At 46.3% G+C, this 22,603-nt stretch overlaps 3 protein-coding genes and 2 pseudogenes across 3 annotated transcripts; 3 read left to right on the top strand and 2 right to left on the bottom strand.

Annotated features, from left to right (window-relative positions):
- Nucleotides 1-1,270: 1,270 nt before the first annotated feature.
- Nucleotides 1,271-2,467, top strand: LOC127779763 (putative oxidoreductase TDA3; annotated as a pseudogene).
- Nucleotides 2,468-2,712: 245 nt separating this feature from the next.
- On the bottom strand, nt 2,713-3,512 carry LOC127779683 (uncharacterized; annotated as a pseudogene).
- Nucleotides 3,513-11,181: 7,669 nt separating this feature from the next.
- Nucleotides 11,182-12,155, top strand: LOC127765639 (uncharacterized). The gene is made up of 2 exons (XM_052290583.1): nt 11,182-11,523; nt 11,601-12,155. Exons 1-2 carry the CDS (start codon nt 11,238-11,240, stop codon nt 11,891-11,893), a joined length of 579 nt encoding a protein of 192 aa, XP_052146543.1. The 5' UTR covers nt 11,182-11,237; the 3' UTR covers nt 11,894-12,155.
- A 954-nt stretch (nt 12,156-13,109) lies between these two features.
- Nucleotides 13,110-13,544, top strand: LOC127779607 (transcription factor TCP20-like). Its single transcript, XM_052306468.1, has one exon. It carries the CDS (start codon nt 13,110-13,112, stop codon nt 13,542-13,544), a length of 435 nt encoding a protein of 144 aa, XP_052162428.1.
- Nucleotides 13,545-16,613: 3,069 nt separating this feature from the next.
- On the bottom strand, nt 16,614-18,594 carry LOC127765600 (leucine-rich repeat extensin-like protein 3). Its single transcript, XM_052290541.1, has one exon. The coding sequence runs from the start codon at nt 18,527-18,529 to the stop codon at nt 16,811-16,813; it is 1,719 nt and encodes a 572-aa protein (XP_052146501.1). The 5' UTR covers nt 18,530-18,594; the 3' UTR covers nt 16,614-16,810.
- Between the last annotated feature and the right edge of the window lie 4,009 nt (nt 18,595-22,603).

The raw sequence follows: 22,603 nt of genomic DNA, 5'->3' as shown, positions 1-22,603 counted from the left end.
TTGTTGCATTTATGCAATCACTTATAAAGTTTTTATACTCCCTCTGTTTCATAATGTAAGACTTTCTAGCATTGCTCATATTCATATAGATGTTAATAAATTTAGATACACACACAGATATATATATATATATATATATATATATATATATATATATATATATATATATATATATATATATATATATATATATATATATATATATATATATATATATATATATATATATATATAGCTTGAAATGTCAAAAATGTAAGCTAGCTCCTTGCTGCCACCAAATGGCCAAAGCCAATCGGACGCGGCTTGCCTGCTCCCTCGTTCTGCTCCCATCCGTACTACAGCATACGTGGCGGCATCTGTCCCGTTCGTAGCTTTTTTCCGTTGTCCCATACTTGAGAGTACGATTCGTTGAATACCGTCATTATTGGTGGGTTATCATCATCCATTAGGTAACTAACCATTTAATTATAGCTATATATGAATGTGTTTTGGATGGATAATATTTACACTTGACGCCAACATTAGTCGCTAGACTCTATTTCAACAGAAGCATCATCCCCAACAATTTTTTTTTCACTTAATCATACACCATCAGGACACCAATATCCACCCCAAAATAGTAGTACTAAGGAACGACAGATATTGTTTCCAACATACCTGATGCATCGGACGCTTAAAACGTAAGATAAGTTACTCGTGTTCTTTGCAATTCTCTCGTTTAACCTCGGATTTTACTCAGCAGCGAACTTGCAGTGCAGTAGGTATAACACATCCATGCTAGTGTACTGCTCACTTGCAGGACTACCAGCAGTAGCAACGTCGTCTCCGGCCGCTGCATGCCTCGACGACGCCCAGCGTGCCTTCCCGCGCGTCCACCCCGACCGACCAGCTCGCCAACTCGTCCACGCACTACCACCGTCGCTCCATAGCTTGAGGGCGCCACCGATCGAGCTCTTGTTTATCGTCGACTTGTTTAGGGAGACCGCCGCTGGCTCGGCCAGGGCGCGGTTCTCGTTTGGGCCGCCTCTGACGCATCAACTATGAGGATTAGATTTATCTTCCCTGGCAACTAATGGGTGTATGTGGAGCTCAATGGGAAACAGCAAGGGGATAAAGGAGTCTGGAAGAGGAAGTAGCTGGAGAGGAAGAAAAATGTCCGCTTTTTTTTCTTTTCCTGTTTGGTGGAACGGGATTCACGGGATTTACAGGGATCGTACTTCAGGTGTGGGCCAACGGAAAAAAGCTAGGAACGGAGCAGATGCTGCCACGTATGCGGGAGTACGGATGGGAGGAGGGAGCAAGGCAAGCCGCGTCCATATATGCAAGCCAAACGGACAGGGGCAGTATAGCCATTTCAATTAGAATATTTCCTTATAAATTGCCACACGGCACCCCAGTCCCCACCCACCCGGACCTCGCCGCCGCCGCCTCTCCGGCGCCGCACCCGAAGCTCTCTCATTGGGTCGACCCGGCCGCGTCCGCCGCGCCGCCACGGGAGCTCGCGACAGCGGACACCACCGCGCAGGTTCACCCGGGTTCCTTTACCAAGGCCGTCCTCACCGCGTCTGACGCCGAGGTGGTCATCGGCGAGGTGAAGCGCGTCGTCGTCCGGGACGGCCGCGTCATCGGGGTCGAGGTCAAGGGCCGCGGCGTGGTGGACGCCGACGCCGTGGTGCTCGCGCTCGGGCCATGGTCGGGGGTTCGAGATGGTCAGGGAGGTGTTCGACGTGTCCGGGCTCAAGGGGCACAGCGTCGTGCTCCAGCCGCGTGAGCCCGACAAGATGACGCCGCACGCGCTGTTCCTCAGCTACCAACCGGAGCCCGGCGCCAAGATGCTCGCCCCGGAGATCTACCCGCGGCCCACCGGTGCACCGCCATTGCCACTGCCCCTTAATCTCAAATGCTCAATCGATCCATGTGAACTAACTAGCCACCATTAATATATTGAATTATGTGTTGCACCAGGGGGAGGTGTACATTTGTGGGATAACCAAGGACGAAGAGGTGCCCAATGATCCGGCGACGATCACCGGTGATCCGGACTCGATCGCGGCGCTGCACGAGATCGCCGGGAGGGTGTCCAGCCAGCTGAAGAGGGAGGAAGGCGCGGAGGTGGTGGCGGAGCAGGCTTGCTACATGCCGTGCACCAGTGACGAATTGCCGGTGATCGGAGAGATGCCTGGGGTGAAGGGTTGCTACGTCGCCACCGGGCACGGCGGGTGGGGAATCCTCAACGCTCCGGCCACCGGCGCTGCGCTCGCGGAGCTCATCCTCAACGGCAGTGCCAGCATCATCGATCTCTCGCCGTTCAGCCCAGCAAGGTTTCTCAACAAGAGGAGTAACTAAGCGTGGAGCTTAGTGTAAGACTGTGAGGACTGAGAGAACAAACATGCACAACAATGCACTGATGAATAATAAATAAATAAATCATGAACACTTGCATGAGAACAGCTTTTAGATGCAGTCAACTGCAGAGAATTCATCACTCTCCAGAAGAGAATAGTAGAGAAAAATTCAGTACCCAAAATGAGTGATTCCATAGAACGTACATCTGCCATCCTATTCTGTGTTCTGCTCAGAATGTAACTCAGAGATAACGGTGCCTTACAACGAAATTTGCCTCCAGAAAATTCATTCAGTTCCACAAATCAAGTAGACCCTAATCTAACTACAGAACTGAACATCCTTTGCCAGCATTGCAAGTATATCAGAGAGTATGTGAGATTTCGTCCCAATTTAAACTAATACTGGAGTTGGTTCTAAACCACTGCTATCCAAACATATGCCATCGTATTTTAGTCCAAGTATAGGGTTGCCTTCTTCACCGCTTTAAACGAAGTTTGCAGCCTCCAATCCCTTTGTTTCCTGTTCAATGACCTTCCTTTCCCAGCTGCAGCTCGGTTCTCCTTGACATCTGCCAAGCTTCCTGATGCAATGTTCTGCCTGAATGTCAACAGACTTGAGCAAGAAGATGCCATTCTTCCGCAGGATCTGCTTCAGGACAAGGTCGTCGCCTTCAACAAGGTATTGCACTCTGATGGCCATATCTTTGAAACGATCCAGATCCTCGGGCACCTCTAGAAGTCGCTCTGCTCCTGGTGATGAGACCTGAAATGAGCAAATCGGTTCTCAGTAAGTTGCTCTGAAATGCAGATGCAACTAATCAGGAATGTGAGTAAGAAATTTGATTCGGTGACTTGCCTCGATTTCCAGGTCCAGGGGTATTTCGCCTTGTTCGATTATCTCATCCAGTTTCTGCTTGTAGAGTTTATTGAAACTCTCGATTTTCTCAATATCAGGGCACCCATATCTGTCAAGGAGAAAAGGAAAAGGCACAGGATTTTCATATGATTGCTTAACTATGTTATCAGTACCAGGTCAGATGATACGGATATTTCTGGTGGTATCTGGAGTTTTCACAAGTGTGATGCAACATGGGATGGTCCAAAAAAGAGACAGGATCCAATCATGCTGTCAACCAGCAGGTTATATTCACTGAACCACTGAAGCATGGAAAGCATGCTACTCCTAAAATGATGGGCAATTTGACATGGTATTTTTCAGGCATTAATTAACTAGTGCAAGAGTGATGAGATGAGCCAATCATCAATTAATCAATTAATCAATCAATACTTTGAGATAAATCTAGAGATTATATAAGAGAAAAAATTAGAGAAAAGAAAACATCTCCTCTAATAGATTCTAGAAGCTTCCCAACTGGGTAGAGTGGTATCTATCTGGTGCCTTGAAATTATATAAATTTGCCCTCTTTCAATCGATGATAATTGGAATGATTAAGGAGAAAAGAATCTAGAAAATAAATTTAGGAATAAAAAATATCAACATAAAGAACTCTAAATAGGATGCACGGGTTACACAATGCTCACGCCAACATAAGGGCAAGTTTTATACTAGGGGTAGTTGCCACATCTAATTTTATCCATATAAAATAAGATGTGATATATATAATACACCATATCTATACTACCTCTTAGCATGCTAACCCAAATGATTTTATTTTATTTGTTTATCCAATCTCATCTTTCTTCCATCTCTTTTTTCTTAGGGTTTGTGTGAAGGTTGTCTCTTGTATGAGAGGTGACTCATATTTTCTTTTCTAAAATAATGGGCAATTTGACATGGCAGTTTTCAGTCATTAATTGATGTTGAGCAATGAGATCAACCAACAAAGTATGTACAGCATGTCCAAGTTCACGAACATCAGAACGGCTAACACTTCAAGATCAGGGTATCCTATAGGAAACAATCTAAGCAAGCACAAATAAACAAATACTATTTTAATCTCATCCTTACAACCAATAATAGAATCAATTAAATCTTACATTGCCTCGCATAGTCAACTCCAGTGGCTAAAATTTGATCAGTCTATGCTAGGTCTTAGGCTTGTGAAAAGAATTGTAAAACTTGCTCTACGCAAAAGAACCACAGCTATTCCTTGAATACACTCTATCATGTGCATTGTTGCTGTGGTGGCTTGCTGAGTACGGTTGGTACTCACCCTTGCAATATACAAACTTAATCAGAGGTCGGAGATGAAGCTTCGAAGGATCTCTACGCTTACTACCAGGAGAGTAATGAAGACAATGATGCTCAGTAGGTCTAGTTACGGTCGTTGCCTGTGGTAATGGTGTGCCGCTGCCTTAACTCCGCTGCGGGGCGAGCAGCGGGCAGAAACGTTTCGTTTCTTTGTGCGCTGATGTTTGCTACTTTGCTGGGCCTTTGTTTGCTGCCGATGTGGACAACGAAGCAGGCCCATTGGCCCAACCGCCCAAGAATACTAGGAGGCGGACAGCCGGGAGTCTGACTGGGAATCGCAATCGCTTGTTGCCGCCGTCGCCGCGTCGCTTCAGTTTCAGTTCATCGCCTCATCGCATCGGCTGATCGCCTCCTCTCGTCGACAGTCGAATCGTCTCCTGCCGGGACACCGCCGGACGCCGCCACGGTAATCACTCCGATACACCAGTTGGTTCCATCGATCTCTCACACATTAGCAACTATATCCTGTTGAATCAGACAATCAGTTGTTACGAGTAGTAATGCTAAACTAGCTCGTAATATCTGTAGCTACCCAGATTGCGCCATGGAAGAGGAAGAGCCATATAATAATCGCCGACGCCGACTGCACCCAATTTCAAAAGCTACCCAGATTGGTTAGTGCTTCTTTATATACTATAATCATCCAAATATCCACTTATTATCATTATTTTACAATATCTATATGTTAATTAATGCATTGTACCATTATTTTATTATGTATGTGTGTTTTCTTATACAAACTAGATTACTAGACTAGTACTTAGTCCGTAGTAAGTTCGCCATAGGTGAATTTTTGTCCTGGCTTCGCCACTAGTCAAGTCTACACAAAATAGAGTCACTGTGCACTCTTCTCTAAATAACAATTAAAAATATGTTTATTTTTTAGTATTATTTTCATATCATATGTTATCAAGAATAGTAGCTATACTTAACAAAAAATAGTCTGATAACTACATACAGAGACGTGCAAGGTCGGAGAATAGATGAGGAAACAAAAACCGTGTAGGAGATGGAAAAAAAATCGATGGATCCTATCCAACCCAAGTGTCCATCAATTTTATCTCGCGTTAAGTCAGATGGTTTTTCGGAGCGGTTCTTGTTATAAACGACATTTTTTTCTCTCGTGTTGAGTCGGACGGTTTTCTCTAATCTTGTTTTAGAAATGGTGGTTCTTTTTTCTCGTGTTGAGTCAAACGGTTTTCTTGAACCTTTTTTTAGAAACAACAGTTTTTTCTTGCGTTGAATATGATTTTTTTCAATCTAGTTTTTTTTTATAAATGGTGTTTTTTATAGTTTTTTTCGGAGCGTCTTGTTTTTTATAAACGGTGTTTTTTTCATGCGCGGTTTTCTCTAACCATTTTTTAAAAATGACACATTTCTTTCTGACAGTTTTTTCTTAGCATGTTTTTTGTTGCTTTTTTTTTACAGACGACATCACATTCTCTTCTTCTCTCTCCCAAACCCCTCTCCCGGTGACGAGCGAGCTACGACGACGCGTGAGCGACGGTGGAGGCACCCTCTCATACCGCGTGCGACAGCGGCGTCGTCCTTCCCCACCGCGAGCGGCGGTGGTGCCCTCCCCCCACTGCAAGCGACAGCGTCGGCTTCCGCTGGCTGGATCCAGTGGCGTTGGCGGCTTCCCGCAGGCGGATCCAGCGGCCACGGCAACTTCCCACGGGTGGATTTAGCGGTGTCGACGGCTTCCCGCAAGATTGAGACAAGAGTTGTGCGTTTTTTATTATTTTTCCCGTTCCTTTTCTCTTTGTTTGGATTGTCCGATTGGATTTCCATCGGATTTACGGACGAAAAATTGATATTACAGACGAAAATTTTCACGGACGACGGAAGCAAATTGAATCGGACTTTCCTTTTTTTGTTTTAATGTTTTTTCCCTTTTTCGTTATTACGGACGACGGTAACGTTTTCAATTTTTTAAGAAGTTGAGATAAGTTTTTTTTTCTTCCGTTGCAATGCACGGGCATTTTTTCTAGTAATAGATAGATGGATTACTGCAGAGACTTAGTGGATTAATTACTGAATTGCGATCATTTTTTTCTTTTTCCCAGGATTAGTAATCTTGGTTTTTTGTTTCTCGTTATTATATGTGACCAAATTAAACTTATACATATCGATCCTATGTGCAAGTCGAAGAAACGTATGCATTAATCTTCGGGTGATTAACACCCAGTTTCATCCTTAAAGTTTTGTGAACATACCAATTCCTAAGAATACACAAGATAAGGGATGCCAAATGTCTCCTATTGTCCTACAGCATAAAAAGGGACATGATAATCTTAGCAGAAAACAACGAAACCTGTTGTCCTTGTACCACATTTTTTTAAAAAAATGGAATATAATATCCCGGCCTTTACTCAAAAGAGCTACAGCCAATTATTACATAGTAACACTCAAGAAGACAGTGTAAATCCAAATGAATAGAATACACCGTAGAGAATAACAAAGAATCCAGCCTAACTTAAGGTGATCACAATTATTCAAGTCTACTAGGTAAAACCCCATGCATTGCTGCAGGAATTTAGTATGATAACAATAAAAAAAATAACGTGTAAGATAGCTAGATAACATCAGATTAAGTAAATTAAGTGGTTTATGATAATTTAAATTTAAATAGTATGTAAAATGGTGATTCAAACGTAAAAAGTAAGGTGGTGTGACTTTATGGAAGAAGAAAAGTAGGGAAATAGTTTGGACCGTAGATTAATCATCTAGAGGCTAAAAACAATTGATGTGATATGACTTAATTAGAGAAAAAAAGGAGAAAGATAATTTAGACCATAGATTAATCATTCAATGAACTATATAAGTATATAGGATATAATAAAACATAATAAAGATATACATTGAAATATTGTGTGAATTATGTTGGATGATAATTTAACATGTTTGTATTTGAAAAGCTCTTAAATTATAAAAACTATAAAGATATAGTATGTTTGCGTGATGTTTAAATGTGATGATTGTTAGTGGATGATGATGTGGCATCTTGTTAATTAGTGGATGATGATGTAGCATCATGTTAGTGGATGATGATGTGGCATCTTTGCATGTTAAGCTTAAGGAGTTTGTGGGGGATAACTTTATAGTAAGATAGGATTTGTAAATCCTCAACCATAATTAGCAAAAAGTTGCATAACCGTAGTCTCCGACTTTCGACATGCAACTTTTAGAAACTCTTCATCTTTATCACACCTTTGTAGTTGTGCCCAAAACCGGAGCCAATGAGTTGTCCTGAAAATGACCTGCATATAGGAAAATGATGGCGATTTATCAAAAACCATATCGTTCCTACTCAGCCATATTGCCCAACAAATGGCAAAAGCTCCAACAAGTATCAGTTTACTCCTTTTCTTATCAACTCCCAAAAGACACCCATTAAAAATATGAGATATGCTAACTGGAAGATTAAAACTAAAAGAGAACTGAACTGCTCTCCATATGAACTTCGCAAAATGACAATTCATAAAGAGATGTTGAATAGACTCATTCTTCAAACAAAAAGAACAGCTCAAGCTGCCATTCCAGTTACACCTTGCCAAATTATCCTTAGTTAACACAACTCCTTTAAGCAAGTACCACACGAAAATTTTAATCTTAACTGACAACTTAAGCTTCCAAATACACTTATTTCTCTTGATATAGCCATTATTAATTAAAGCTAGATATATAGACCTCACCAAGAAAAAGCCATTCTGATGAAAATCCATCTAAAACTATAAGACGAATTATTCAACTAGATATATACCACATATGATGATCATACAAGAGCACACATTCAATCAGTAACATCTAATTAAGAGCACACATGAGGATTGTGGTCTTGTGGATACCATTGAACTGAGATGGAAAAACGCCAAAAGCTTCCTAGTTTGTGTTTTCTCCATAAGCCCATGTTTGTGTTGTCCATTTGGCTTGCTCAGGCCCGCCCGGGGGGGGGGGGGGGGGGGGTCGAGCTGTGCCTTCGCACAGGGCCCACGAAGTGAAGGGGCCCAACCCCATATATGCTGTAGATAATAGCCCATGGGAATTACGAAGCCCATTAGCCCAAACTAGCCCAGGAGAGGAAGAGACACGTACAGGAAGAAATTTTCGTCGATTGGCTTCCTTCCGCCATCGCCTCGTGTTCGCTACTTCCATGTTCTGCCGCCCTTCCTCTGTTCCTCGTCTTGTTCCGAGGGGCGACTGGGCGAGGGTTTAGGGCGCGTCGACGGTGTCGTCCTCGGCGGCCGCCGGCAGCCGGTTGCAACATGCAAATCTCTCCGTTCAGTTACTAGATGTACCCAATTGCTCTCCCCTTTGATGTATACTAAGTGTATATGTTTAAAGTTTGGGATTCAAATTTTACTCTCCAATTGCTTCTCTTCTGATTTCTGAAATTCTGATTTTGGGATTTAGGGATCCTACAGTCCAGCTGTGCAAGTGTGCAACTAGGGTAGTGAATAGTCATTTTCTCTAGCTCTCAAATCTCAACTTGATAATTTACCAGCACTCATTTTTATTATAATGATGAATTGAATTTAGTTTGATATAATTTCCATAAATTACTTATACATTTTTAAATTTACAGTGAAATCATGTTGCCCAAAAAGCACGCATCTGGAAGTGAGAAAAGAAAAAAAGAAGAGAAGGATAGAGGACTTGATACATTGAAAAAAAGGAGCTATTGATGAGTAATTGATATTAATGCCATAGTCAATGACTTCGCATCGGTAAATGTTAGAAGAAATTTTTAAGGTAAAATATATAACTTGTTTTATAAGAATATTTTTTTATGCATTACATTTATTAGAAATATCGTTATATTATTATAGTTGTATTAAAGGGCCATTTTTCTAGTTTCACTCGGGCCACTAAATTCACAGGACCGGGCTTGGGCTTGCTTGAAAGGCACTTTTGGGTTGTGGTTTATAAACTGAAGACATTTAACTATGCAACGAGAGAGAAAGTAACTCGAGTATCTAAATTTTACGCTAAGTTTTTTGTATGTCGAGGTACTTATTATCTGGGCCATGGCCGCGACGTCTAGAAAGGAGGTATTTTAAACACTTTGATTTTTCATCTTGCTGCCGTGGGCTATGGCCTGGGGTCTAGGAAAGGAGGGATATTAAACACTTCGATTTTTCACCTTAGTACATAGCTTCCGTTGGATCAAAATTACAATGGCCTTTGTCCATTTTTGTGTCCTCCCTACTTCATAATTTTGAGTTCAGACTTGCATATTTTTATTTGCCTGTTGAGAAACCTAAAGCATATCAATCTTTTGACACGGTCTCTACTGTCAAACTTTGATCATTAATATCTTTCATATATATCATCGGCATCTACAAAATTAACACTCAAAAAAGTATATTCAAATATAAATCCAACGGTACCACTCATGTGGCACTAAACATAGGAGTATATTGTAAGCTTATTGATAGTAAACAAAATAAACACGACATTTTCAAATGCATGCACGCCTTGTATTTATTTTAGGGAGGGAGTACAAGGTTTTCTCCAACACAAGTACACAACTATTAAATCTTCATAACTAAAGCTCATACATGCCGGCCAGGACTACCATTTAAAAAAATCGAGTGATGTAGTACTACCATAACTTTTTCCCGAGACCGAACTTAAGGTCTCATCCAAATAAATTGTTTGCCATTGTGCGGTGAGAGCAGTCCCAACCCATAACACTAGATATGGTTTCCATAAATTTCACATTATCAAGAAACTAATACTAGACACTACTCTTCCAATGCAAACACCACTATTCCATACTTTAATTTAATGCTACTTATCTCACATGATGTCTTGGATGTTATGTAGAAATCATGTCTCATGCAAGATATGGTTTCCTTTTTTTTCTCATTTATTCACTTGCCACGTCATTTTTTTGTTCTTGGTGGCAACTTATTTAATGCTATGGACACTATTTTAGTTATTGGGTTGGGAATGCGCTGATGGACTCCATGCACTATGTTTCAAATCCTCGTAGTCAGGAATATCTACCTCTTTGAGAGTATGTTACGGGACGCATATGAGGGTGTGGGTAAGCCGTGCAATTGGGGGAAAAAGGAATTGTTTGCCACCTATAAACGATTTTTTCCCGTTGCTCGGCAGTTGCTTAGGAAACCGGCAAATCCTCAATTTGACTTGTACCGTGTAGCCATCGATTTTCTTGAGTTTGTTCTGTTTTCGCCGGTAGATCTCCACGTTCCTTTTTTTTCCGTAATCCAAGATTTCAATCCCTTCACCGCCTTACAATTTTAACGTTACACCGAAAACGGCCGCCCATATCACGCCTTCCGCCCCTGCAAGGCTGCAACCGCGCTCCCTCCCCGATCGAAGCCACGCAACGGCACACCAACCCCGACACAGCAACCGCCCGCAACAACAAACGTACGCGCTGCCGCTGCGCGCCGCTGCCCGTTGCCCGCAAGCGTCACACACTGCTTACACCCACGCACACACCGCGGCGCCGCCCACTCGATCGAAGCACCAACTCGCTCGCTCTCTCGCTCGCTTGCTTGCACTCTCGCCTTCACGCGCGCGCTCCCCCACGCCCACGCGCCCGGCGTGAGCATCAGCCGCCCGCGGCGCGCGCTACAAAATCCGCGGCGCCCGCAGCGTCCGGTGTCATCGATCGTGGCAGGGAAGTCCGGAGTTGGAAGCGATCGATGGCGGCTACTACGACGGGACGAGTTGTTGCACTCGGCGCGGTGGCCGTGGTGGTGGCGCTGACATTCCTCGCCGGCGGCGCGGACGCCGACTGCTACGACTTCTGCTTCAAGGACTGCATGGCCAGGGAGAACAACATGGTCGACTACTGCAGCTACGCCTGCGACAAGACGTGCCAGCCGGACAAGCCCACGCTGTACTCGTCGTCGTCGTCGTCCCGCCTCGCCGGCGACATGGAGTGCCAACTCTCCTGCGCCTTGGGCTCCTGCCACCGCCTCCTTCCGGGTAACTAAGCACGCAATAACTTTAATTTGATCGTGACACATCAGTGGCGGCAACTAATTCTTGGTTTGGTTTTGCAGACGGCAAGGGCGCCGTGGAGGCCTGCTTCGGGCAGTGCTACGACGGCTGCAAGACCACGGCGGCGGCCATGCTGCCGAGGCCTCTCCGCGCCGGCCACTACGTGCTCTCTAGTCCCCCTGATGACGTAGACCATGATCCAGACCACCGCTACGTGTTCTCTAGCCCCCCTGATGACGTAGACCATGATCCGGACCAAGTGTTCGCTAGTCCACCTGACGACATAGACCGCCATGTGTTCGCTGCTCCTCCTGATGTTCTCGCTGCTCTTCCTGGTGAGCCGGACCACGCCTGACAAAACTGATCACACAACTTCGCTACCTGCTGCGAACGAATAATCTAGCGCTGCATGCAGCAGCAGCATGCACACATGTGCACACTAATTATATGTCATATGCACTTCTATGTCGCAATATATGTATATGTTCTCCATGTAAAGATAGCGTAGTAGCGTGTGAGTGACTGTATGCGTGCAGAAGGCCGGATTGGTCCACTACTAGACTGCTTGCTATCTATGTGTAAGCGAAAGTTCAGAGATATCACTGCTCATTTGTTTTCTTCTCCTTCTCTGCATTGACAACAAATTGTGTTCTGAACGAGACCAACGGGGGACCTCCTCTGTTCGGACAACGGATAGGAACAAATTGACCGCTGTGAAAAGCTAGCTGACATAACTAGCAGATAGAAGCAAATTTGGTTCAGTTTGATTTTCTCACTCAAATTTACAGTGTATTTTCTTACAAGTTACACTGTAATTTATGAAACTTACATTGTAACTTTTATAAGTTACAGTGTAATTTTTGAATCTTCACATGTAAGTTTTGAAATTTATATTGGATTTGGTCTTTTTCTTGAAGATATAGCAATTTAGTGTCTATTATGGTGTTTCTTAGTTGCTTTTTGCCTTCTACTGTGTCTATTGGATTTTAATCTAAAGATTAAAAATCTGTGTGATATCATCATAAAAATCTTTCGAAAGATGCATAGGTACTCCCCTGCCAGAATAGTTCATATTGGACATGCTGTCGAATGAATAAGTCCATTTTGCCTCCCTCAATTCTTCCCCTTTATCGAATTACATCCCTCAACCGTAAAACTGGGTATATTACCTCCCCTAAGTGTTAAAACCAGTACAAAACAACTCTCTTAGTGGTTTTTGACAGTGGTTTTGCTGACGTGGCATCCTAGTCATCGAAAAAAATTAAAAAAATACATGAGGGCCCACATGTAAGTGGCATTTCTATTCTTCCTCTCCTCCACCACTCTCCTCTCTCCTTCCCCTTCTCTCTTTCCGGACAAGGGAGGCGCTGGAGGGGCGGAAGATGTGGGGACCGTCGGAGGATGCGAGCGCACGCCGCGAGGGAGAGGATCCGCTATCAGCAGCAGCAGATGCAGGTGGTGGTGGCGGCGGGGGGGGGGGGGGGGAGAGGAGGATGTAGGGGCTAGGGCCGAAGCGGAGCTCGAACAAGGACCGGCACACCAAGGTGGACGGCCGGGGACGACGGATCCGGATGCCGACGTTGTGTGCCGCCCGAATCTTCCAGCTAACGCGGGAGCTCGGCCACAAGTCCGACGGTGAGACCGTCCAGTGGCTGCTCCAGCAGGCGGAGCTGGCAATCGTCACTGCCACGGGGACGGGTGTCGGCGCTGACATCCGTCGCACCCTCCCTCTCTTCCCCAAACTGCGCCCTCTCCAGGTCGCACCACCACCACCACCACATGTGGGCTGCCGCCGCGGCGTTCGCCGGTGCCACATCGGGTTTGCGACCATGTTCGCCGCCCACGCGGCGGCGGCCATGCCGGGGCTAGAGCTAGGACTCTCACAGGACGGCCACATTGGTGTGCTCTTCGCCCGGTCGCTCAGCCAGTTCTACCACCAGGTCGGCGGCGCCAGTGCCGCTGGTCAACTGCCACACCCGCACCACCATCACCAACACCATCAATAGTAGCAGGAGGACGGGGAGGATGACCGCGATGACGGCGAGTCCGATGAGGAGTCCGGGAAGTAGTAGGCGCACCGCCAATTGTTCATCCATGCGTCTCACGTTGTCTCTTTGGAGAAGAAAAGGAGAATTCCAGGAAGGGACATGCAGCTAATGGAGGGGGGATGCTTTTGTTACTGCTGGTTGTTCTTCATGGGGGTTTTTATGTATGATTTTTCCTCGTGCGATGTCAAAGCTCGAAAGAGGCTACTACTTGCTCCGGCGACTTGTTGGGATGGATCATGATCATCTTCAGTTGTTACTCCTGCTGCTCCATGGATGGTCGCCGGTTTATCCCCCTCCAAGTGTTTTAGGTGAAAGCTCAATCTTTTGCACTCCACAGTCAGCACATGACATGCTCTTCGAAAGGTAGCTTGATGAGCTTATGTATTTTGCCGGAGGTCGGTGGCGCGAATAGACAGCGGGAGGATGCATTGTCGGCCGAGCAGATCGACGCTGTGGCAGGTGAACCCTCCCCGTGCGGGCGCCGCGGCCGGCGATCCTCTCCCTCGCGGCGTGCGCCCGCATCCTTCGGCGGTTCCCACACCTCCGGCGCCTCCGGCGCCTCTCCTTGCCGTGCTCTGTTCGAGGAGAGAGAAGGGAAAGAAGAGAGGAGAGTGGTGGAGGAGAGGAAGAATAGAAATGCCACTTACATGTGGGCCCTCACGTATTTTTTAAATTTTTTCGATGACTAGGATGCCACGTCAACAAAACCACTGTCAAAAACCACCAAGGGAGTTGTTTTGTACTGGTTTTAATATTTAGGGGAGATAATATACCCGGTTTCGTGGTTGAGGGATGTAATTCGACAAAGGGCAAGAATTGAGGGAGGCAAATGGACTTATTCCTACTGTCGAATGCGTAAAGTACTAGTTGGGCTCTCAAAGGGCCACATACGGCCCACACCGAGCAGGAGCCAACGAACAAGGTGGCCCATATTTGATTGACAGGGAATGTAACCCAATCACAGAAGAATATCATCTTCTCAAAAAAAAAAAAACCAACAATCACACGGTAAGATCCAACATAGACAACAAGTTCCAGGCAACCGAGACTGAACAAAGTCCTAAAGCATACAACCGCACATTCAGCACACTAGTAAAATAAATACTATAGTCGCACATGAATATTACTACCTTCAGCGAGGTCAAACACTCACATGGATGGCATCGGCAGTTGTTAGTTGCGCCCGACCGAGCAAAACGACGTACTGCCGCTACCCAATATATATGTCGTGGCAGTACAAAAAGAAAAATCTCGACGATGCACATGTAAAACACCGACCGGTCGACGGACCCACGGCGAGAGAGAGAGAGAGAGAGAGAGATAGAGAGGGGCAACAGCAAACGAAGCCCCAACGATGGAATCGCGCCGGCGCCGGCGACTCCGCCGCGTGCGCGCGCAGCAAGTCAGAACTACTAGCTAGGCTACAAAAACACCAGGCGATGCGAACCCAACCTCCGCACATGTGCGCCGGCGCTGCCGCTGGTTGGTTGGGAAATTGGGAGGTTTGGTTTTGCTGCCTGGTCATCGCTCGCTACGTTTGCTACTCCTACTAACCATTTGGTCTCATCCTCGCGGCGCCATGATCACCAGACACCGGTACTACTACCTAATCAGATGATTCATTCGTTCACAGGCCAGGACGGCCAAACTCTGCTTGCCTTTTGCCCTGCAAGGCAAGAGGCAGCCATCTCTCTGCATATCTACTCATTTGTCTCTCTCCTCTCTCTCTCTGTTTCTTTTGGTATCATGCATACTCGATCCCCTTATTTGAATTTGATTTAACTTTTTCTTGTTTGTTTGTTTGGAAGGGCAGTCTTGATTTGATCGTCATTTTTGATTGGTCAGTAAATCAAGAACTGGTGGATTCTGATTTCTGCATATCAACGTTTGTGCCGTGAGAGGGATCGATTAGCCTGACAGTTTGCATGTCTGCCTGCAAAGCAAGAACATATGCACACTCGTATGTATACTCATATACTCCCATACAGCAAGATAATTTTCTTTTCTTCCAATTAGTTACGTGCAGCGCATACTCTGTTCTGCAGCTGGCGGCAGCGACGAAAGTTCTATGCACGTTGGTGTTCGTGTAGGCGATTATCTACCGAAGTTCTTTTAGAATCATCCAGCTAGTTTATTTAATTAGTACGCGCCAAGCGCAAGACGTGGGTTAAGTCAAAATCAACGGTTTTAAGTCTCTGCACTAAACAAATCAACACAGTTTGAATCCGGTGACACCCTTTGCATTGTAGTAGTACACTGTACGGCAACACAGAGATAAACAAAAATGTACTGAAGTAACTGAACAGTACAAGTACAATAGCTCCATTTTTTTTTCACTGTATTACATACTTACATTATACACTCCATCAACGATAGATATCAATGCAGATACTACTCTGAGCTGGTCCTGAAAATATTCCATCCAACAACCTGAATGCATGGCCGGCCAGGCAAATGTTTTTCCTGCTCTTTTCTCATTCTCTGATGAAATCTTCTTGTTCTATATATCCTATACATTTATCCTGTGATGTCAACTTCTCCTGTCCCAATGCAATAATACTGCTGCTATCATACTAGAGAGATCATGCAGATGAATGTTCTGATGCGATGACTTCTAACAAATTGGCCTAACAGATTACATGGTCCCCGGCACTTCCCTTGCTATGCTAACTTTTGCTGACTTTGTTGCTTAGAACATTGCGTCGCTGCTGGCAACCTTTGAAGAGGATGAAGCTGTTGGCCATTCTTCAGTGTGTTCAAATTGCTAGTTGTACTTTTCTGGAGCCTTCAGAATCTTAGCTGTTCCAGTTAGCAGAATCCAATGCTTATTTAGTTGTCAGTACTAGTATATGCTTAACTTTTCTAGGATAATATTGCCAACTCATAGACACCATCATAATGCAAATGAGAATATAAAATCTCTCATTCTTTTCTTCTTCATTTCTGTCTATGTATATCAGAATATGGCCATTTGTTCACAATGGATTATCTGTAAATCAAGCAAATCAATGGGAGGAAAAGCAGATTTCCTGCTGTTCATTCAAAGAAGGAGAAAAAAATAAAAGAAGAAAAATACATACAGTACAAGCAAAAGAAAATCAGGAAGGAGGGGTAGTAACAGAAAAGATTTAGCATCCTTTTTTTTACTCAACATACAACAAATTTAACAATATGTATGATCATAGTGTGTGAAAAAAAAAATCCCGAAAGAATCGATTTTAATTTTATGGCTTCCATGTTGCTGCCGGCGGCGGCGGCGATGAGTACTCGTACACCGGCAGCTTCCACTTCACCGGTGATGGAGGTGGCGGCGACAGGTACCTGTCCTCCGGTGACACCTCGTACTGCGGCGGCGGCGGCGGCGGCGTTTCTTGGTAGGCTGGAGGTGGCGGCGGCGACAGGTACCTGTCCTCCGGCGACACCTCGTAGTACGGCGGTGGCGGCGCCTCGTGGTACGCCGGAGGTGGCGGCGGCGAGAGGTACCTGTCCTCCGGTGAAACCTCGTAGTACGGCGGCGGCGGCGAGCTGTAGTACACTGGCGATGGCGGAGGAGGAGATGGAGGCGGTGGAGATGGTGGAGGCGGCGATGGCGATGGTGGTGGAGGAGACGGCGGCGGGGGAGAAGGTGGAGGAGGCGATGGAGATGGTGGTGGTGGAGATGGAGGAGGAGGTGAAGGTGGTGGAGGAGAGGGTGACGGCGGTGGAGGAGACGGCGGCGGCGGCGGCGATGGTGGCGGTGGCGGAGGCGACGGGAGGACGAACTTCTTGCACCTGAATGCGTCGCAGTTGACGTGGTGGGTGTTTTGGAATTGGCACTGCTCCGCTGGCCTCTGGTCGGGGCGGCCGGGGATGCAGTTCCGGCGATCGTCGAACGCCTTGACGTGCATGCACACCGGCGGCTCGCCGGTGATGAAGTTGTAGGAGTAGGTGAAGTTCTGGAGGTGCGGCAGGTGGCAGATGCCCTCCGGCACGTCGCCGGTGAGGCGGTTGTGCCCGAGGTCGAGCTGCTCGATGTTCTCGAGCCTGGCGAGCTCGCCGGGGATGGCGCCCATGAGGCTGTTGTGGCTGACGTCGAGCACGGCGAGGCCGGTGAGCATGCCGAGCTCCGGCGGGATGCAGGACTTGAGCCCGGTGTTCATGAGGATGATCTCGTCGAGCGTGCCGGACATGTTGGCGACGGACGCCGGGAGGCAGCCGCCGAAGTCGTTGTTGGCGAGCACGAGCACGGACGCCGGCGAGTTGCCGACGTTGTCGGGGATCCGGAAGCGGAGGCGGTTGGAGTTGAGGAAGATGGCGTCGAGCGGGCGGTCGAACAGCTCGGCCGGGACGGGGCCCTCGAAGTCGTTGAAGCGGAGGTCGAGGTACCGGAGGCTGGGCAGCCGGAGCACGACGTCCGGGAACGCGCCGACGAGGCGGTTGTTGCTGAGGTCGAGCTCGTGGAGGAGGTGGAGCCTCTCGAGGGTGCTCGGCACGGCGCCGCAGAAGCGGTTGGAGTTGGCGTGGAGCACGGCGAGGTCGGCGAGCAGGCCGAGCTCGTCGGGGAGGTGGCCCGCCATGTCGGCGTGGTTGAGGTCGACGGAGGCGACGACGACGAGGTGCGGGTCGTCCCGCGCCGCCGCGCAGAACACGCCCTCGTAGGCGCACACGTCGGGCCCGATCCACGTCCCCGTCACGTTGTGCGGGTCCGACAGGACGGCGCGCTTCCACGCCTGCATCGCCACGTATGCGTCGCGGAGCCGCGCGTTCGGGAACGTGTACGACGGGTCCACGTACACGTCGCCGCCGCCATGGCCGCCGCCGCCGCCGTGGTAGTCGAGCAGGCGGCGGCGCTGGCTGATCAGCGCATCTCCCGACGACGCCGCGGCGAGGTGCGGCACGAGGAGGAGCGCGAGGAGGAGGATGCTCTTGGCGCTGTGGTTCGTCGTCGTCGTCGTCGTCGTCATTGGCGTCTGCGCATCGCCGGCGGCGAGACGGGGTGTGTGACGAGGAGGAGAGGTTTGATGCGGGGAAGGAAGGAGGGGAGGTGGGCTATATGGTCGCAGGGCGGGAATAGAATATTGTGGGGGAAATGGACGGCTGGGATCGCGGGGATTTGGTTGGTTTGCGTGTCCGTCTGATCGAACCAGCGGTGATGATGAACAACTGGCCAAAGGGGAAAAAAAAGATGAACTGAGTTGCCTTCCATTACGGGTTTCATGGAGGGAACACATGGTTTCATCCGACTTTGACAATTCAATTTTTCTTTCTTGGGATTTTCTCCTTTATAATGTGATTTTTTTTTGTGTGAAGGTTTTAACATGAATCAGTTTATTTTCTATTGAAATCGAAAAGAAACCCATGTTAGAAAGATAGACTATTTTTTTTCTATTTTTTCAAGGAACTAGCAGAATCTCCTTAATTTGGCATTTGAATAGGCTCACTACAAGATGCGTTGTCTACTTTCCAACCGGTCGCATAGACTTTGTTAAACTTAAAATGAGTTCAATATAAACATAGTACATTTATCAAATATGACAAGTATTCGATAATAATCTCAAATATTTTTGTCTTTCGAGTTATCATAAACAAATTAAGCTGTCCTGAAGACCTGAATCTGTGAGAATGATCAGTAGTGAGGGCCCCGTCGCAACGTGCATACATCGAACCATACCGACGCGCTTAGTGGGTGTCCTCACCTAGTTTAACAATTATAGCTCATTTCGCCCTCTCCATGATACATCTCTGATGATTTCACACAGAAATTGAGATACACATTATCTTTTTTTTTTTTCATTTTCGCCGACCGGCCAATCATGATTACAAATGTATATGTGAGGCATCTCTCTTTGTGATTCGTAATTAGGTTCGTCTGCTTTTGAAACTGTATTTAGCCGTTTGTTAGTTGGATGATTAGGGCATTAATTAATAAACTAATCGAGCAAGTAATCTTTGTCTCAAAGTAATGGAGTGAGTAACCCTTAGACGCGTCGAGTCCATTAGCAAATTAAGCATGTCTCGCCTTGAAACACGGGAGACGGCCTGTACGTACGTACACAAGCTGTGATCATGTGGCTAGCAGCTGGAGTATACCTCCTTTTCTTTCTCTCCGTTTTATTTTAAGCCAAGCTAGTCCCTTAATCTTGGCCCTAACAGTAGTACTTAATGTATGCCATTTGACAAAAAAAATGTTTTGGCTCATAATCTCGTACGCCAGCTGTCTGTATCAGGCAGTTATGGGCATCTTTATGGAATCAGAGATTTTGTGGTTGATTCAAGCAGTAAAAGTGCTTATTGGATTGATAACTCGCTCATACGGAGTATATAGGGTGAGTACGGTTTTTAAATTATTAAGCGGTATATTATTTCAAATACTTTCTACATAAAATTAGTTCTCTCAAAAATCAAATATTTTTTTTGTATGTATGTGATGCTTAATATTCAATTAATCTACATTAATAGCTCGTATAGTTTCACATGTTGCTGATAATCTAAGCAGCACTGCCAAATGAAACCTAAGGGCATCACCAATCAAGGATACTTTATGGGTGCCCTCACTAACTGAGGGTACTCCCTGGGAAACCCCCTCAGTATCCCTATCCAAAAAGCACATGTAGATATTTTACTATACTACCCTTCTCTTCCCTCCCCCCTCTCTCTCTTCCCCTCATTTACTCCCTCCCATCTACCGCGTGTGGCATCCACCGAGGAGGCGAGGAGCTGACCGACGCCTCCGCCGGCTCGACGCCTCCGACCTCCCGTCACCGGCTCCACGCCTCTCACCCTCTCTCTCTCCCGTCGCCGGCTCGAGGCCTCTCTCCCTCTTCGCGGCACCGGCGGATGCGGGCATGGGGCCGGCGGTGGCGGGCGCGGCGCCGGCGGAGGAGGACGAGGAGGACGGCGCGGCGGTCCCTCCGCCCGTTGATGTCGCGGGTCGTCGCCAGATCTGGTGCGCCACCGCCTCTCTCTCCCTCTTCGCTCAACCTCCACCCTCGTCCTCCCCGTCTCTGGCGTCACCGCCGCGCCTCCACCGCGGTAGCCGCTGCTGCCTCCTACTCTTCCTCCGGCTCGACCTCGAGGGGAACAGGAGAGAGAGGGGGGGAGAGGGGTGAAAGGGGAATTTGGTGGTGGAGCTACGGTGTCCACAGGAGCCCATCGCCCCTAACGCGTCGCTCCGCGTCGTCCGTCAGCCAAAAGTGACCGAGGGACGCGTCTCCCAGCTGAGGGACGCGCTCTCTCGTGGGAGGACGACGGGAAACGGAGCTGGACATCCGTCGGCGAGGGGACGACCCGAGGCTACGCATTGATGATGACCTAAGGATGTATATTCGGTACTCACCTTATCTAACTTTCACTCCTTCATTTTTTTTACGCATGTTTCCTGAACTATTAAATGATGTATTTTTAACAAAATTTTTCTATAATAAAGTTGGTAAAAATCATATTGATATTATTTTAAGGGTTTTAACTAACACTTAATTAACCATGTATTTTATTTTATGTGCATAAGATTAGTTCCCAATTTGCACTGCCCAACAAAGCCTAGTTAACCAAGTCTAGTTTATCAAGCAAGCATTTGGGTGTGTTCCTGTTTGAAATCTCTCAGGCTTGTATATGTATATCAATAAGGGTGTTAGCATTGTGGTTGCTGCTGCTGCTGTTGTTAATGATGATGATTAAGCAAACAGTAACATCAATTATCAGATGTGAAGAGCGGTATCACTCGTTTACTTTACTGTAATTTACTGTAATTTAGATTAAATTTAAACCGATGTGGATGTTTAAGTTTATATTTAGAAATGTACGTGTGATGAAAATAAGCTATACCTAATCTTTTTTTTTGATCGGCTTTCATAGCTCCGTCCATAACGGTTGCTGACCGGCTGAGGTCAGACGGGCCCGGCAATTCCACAAAGCGGGAGAGCAGCATGCATGTGAGGTGGGGGCCACGCGCTGACAGCGCCTAACACGGCTCTCGTATCATCGACGAGTCGGTATGTACGTGGCGCGCGAATCGGCTGCGGGTCGAACCGAACGATGCGATGCGTGCCAGAAATGTTTAGGTGCGGGGCCTGTGGCGTCCACGCCAGCGACCAATCACAACTAACTCAACATTCCCTGACATGGACAGCCCGCGCTGCGTCTCAGGAGGATGTAGAGTATTAAACGTTTAGTTACTATGCAAAATTTTTACAATCTGTCACATTAAATATTTAGACACATATATAGAGTATTAAACATATAAAAAAATTAATTATACAGTTTGCGGGTAAATTGCGAGACAAAATTTTTAAGCCTAATTAGTCTATTATTTGACAATGTGGTGTTACAGTAAACATTTGCTAATGACGGATTAATTAGACTTAAAAAATTCGTCTCACTATTTACAGGCGGAATCTATAATTTGTTTTGTCATTAGCCTATATTTAATACTTTAAATGTGAGTCTGTATATCCGATTTAAACACCCCCCAAAGGATGCACAGATGACGATAGTGATGATGATGATGGGTTGGCAACGTTGCCTGCACCGTTCCATTTCGGCGGAAATCCAATTACGAAAATCCAGCATCATTCGCATTATTTTTTTCCCTCCAAATTACAGTCCAACTCATTATTTACTCCCAATTAGGTTCAATTTGGGCCATTTTGGAACGTGTGAATTTATCAGCCTTCACTAAGGCTGAGTTCTATCCTACACTTTTCCAACTTCTACCCCCTCCGTCTCTCACGCGCGTGTTCCACAGACTGCTAAACAGTGCATTAGTACTTAAAAATTATACTAATCTAATTTTGTGGTTTTTAAGATAATATTTATTTAATTATATAATAATCTGACGTTTTGTTTTGTGTCGGAAAAGGGTTTCCCAATCTCGAACGAACACAACCAAGTTCACTGGAGACAGTCCTATTTCTGATAGAATAAAAAAAATATAAATACGTTTCTCATTTCTGCTAGAGTCCCGAATAAAAATTCCGAACGGCGCCTTAAATTATAAGCATCACCTGCTCCTTGCAAAGACAGCAGAGGTCAATAATGTT

The sequence above is a fragment of the Oryza glaberrima genome, chromosome 1 (assembly GCF_000147395.1).
Source record: "Oryza glaberrima chromosome 1, OglaRS2, whole genome shotgun sequence".
Classification (NCBI taxonomy): Eukaryota; Viridiplantae; Streptophyta; class Magnoliopsida; order Poales; family Poaceae; genus Oryza; species Oryza glaberrima.
The sequence above is the reverse complement of the archived record's forward strand: the minus strand, read 5'-3'. Positions and strand labels throughout refer to the sequence as shown.

Excerpts from the sequence above, each read along its gene's own strand:
- LOC127765639 (XM_052290583.1), top strand. The coding sequence starts at position 11,238 with ATGGCGGCTACTACGACGGGACGAGTTGTTGCACTCGGCGCGGTGGCC. Across the intron at positions 11,524-11,600 it reads CTGCCACCGCCTCCTTCCGG|ACGGCAAGGGCGCCGTGGAG; the intron begins GTAACTAAGCAC and ends TTGGTTTTGCAG.
- LOC127765600 (XM_052290541.1), bottom strand. The coding sequence starts at position 18,529 with ATGACGACGACGACGACGACGACGAACCACAGCGCCAAGAGCATCCTC.
- LOC127779607 (XM_052306468.1), top strand. The coding sequence starts at position 13,110 with ATGCCGACGTTGTGTGCCGCCCGAATCTTCCAGCTAACGCGGGAGCTC.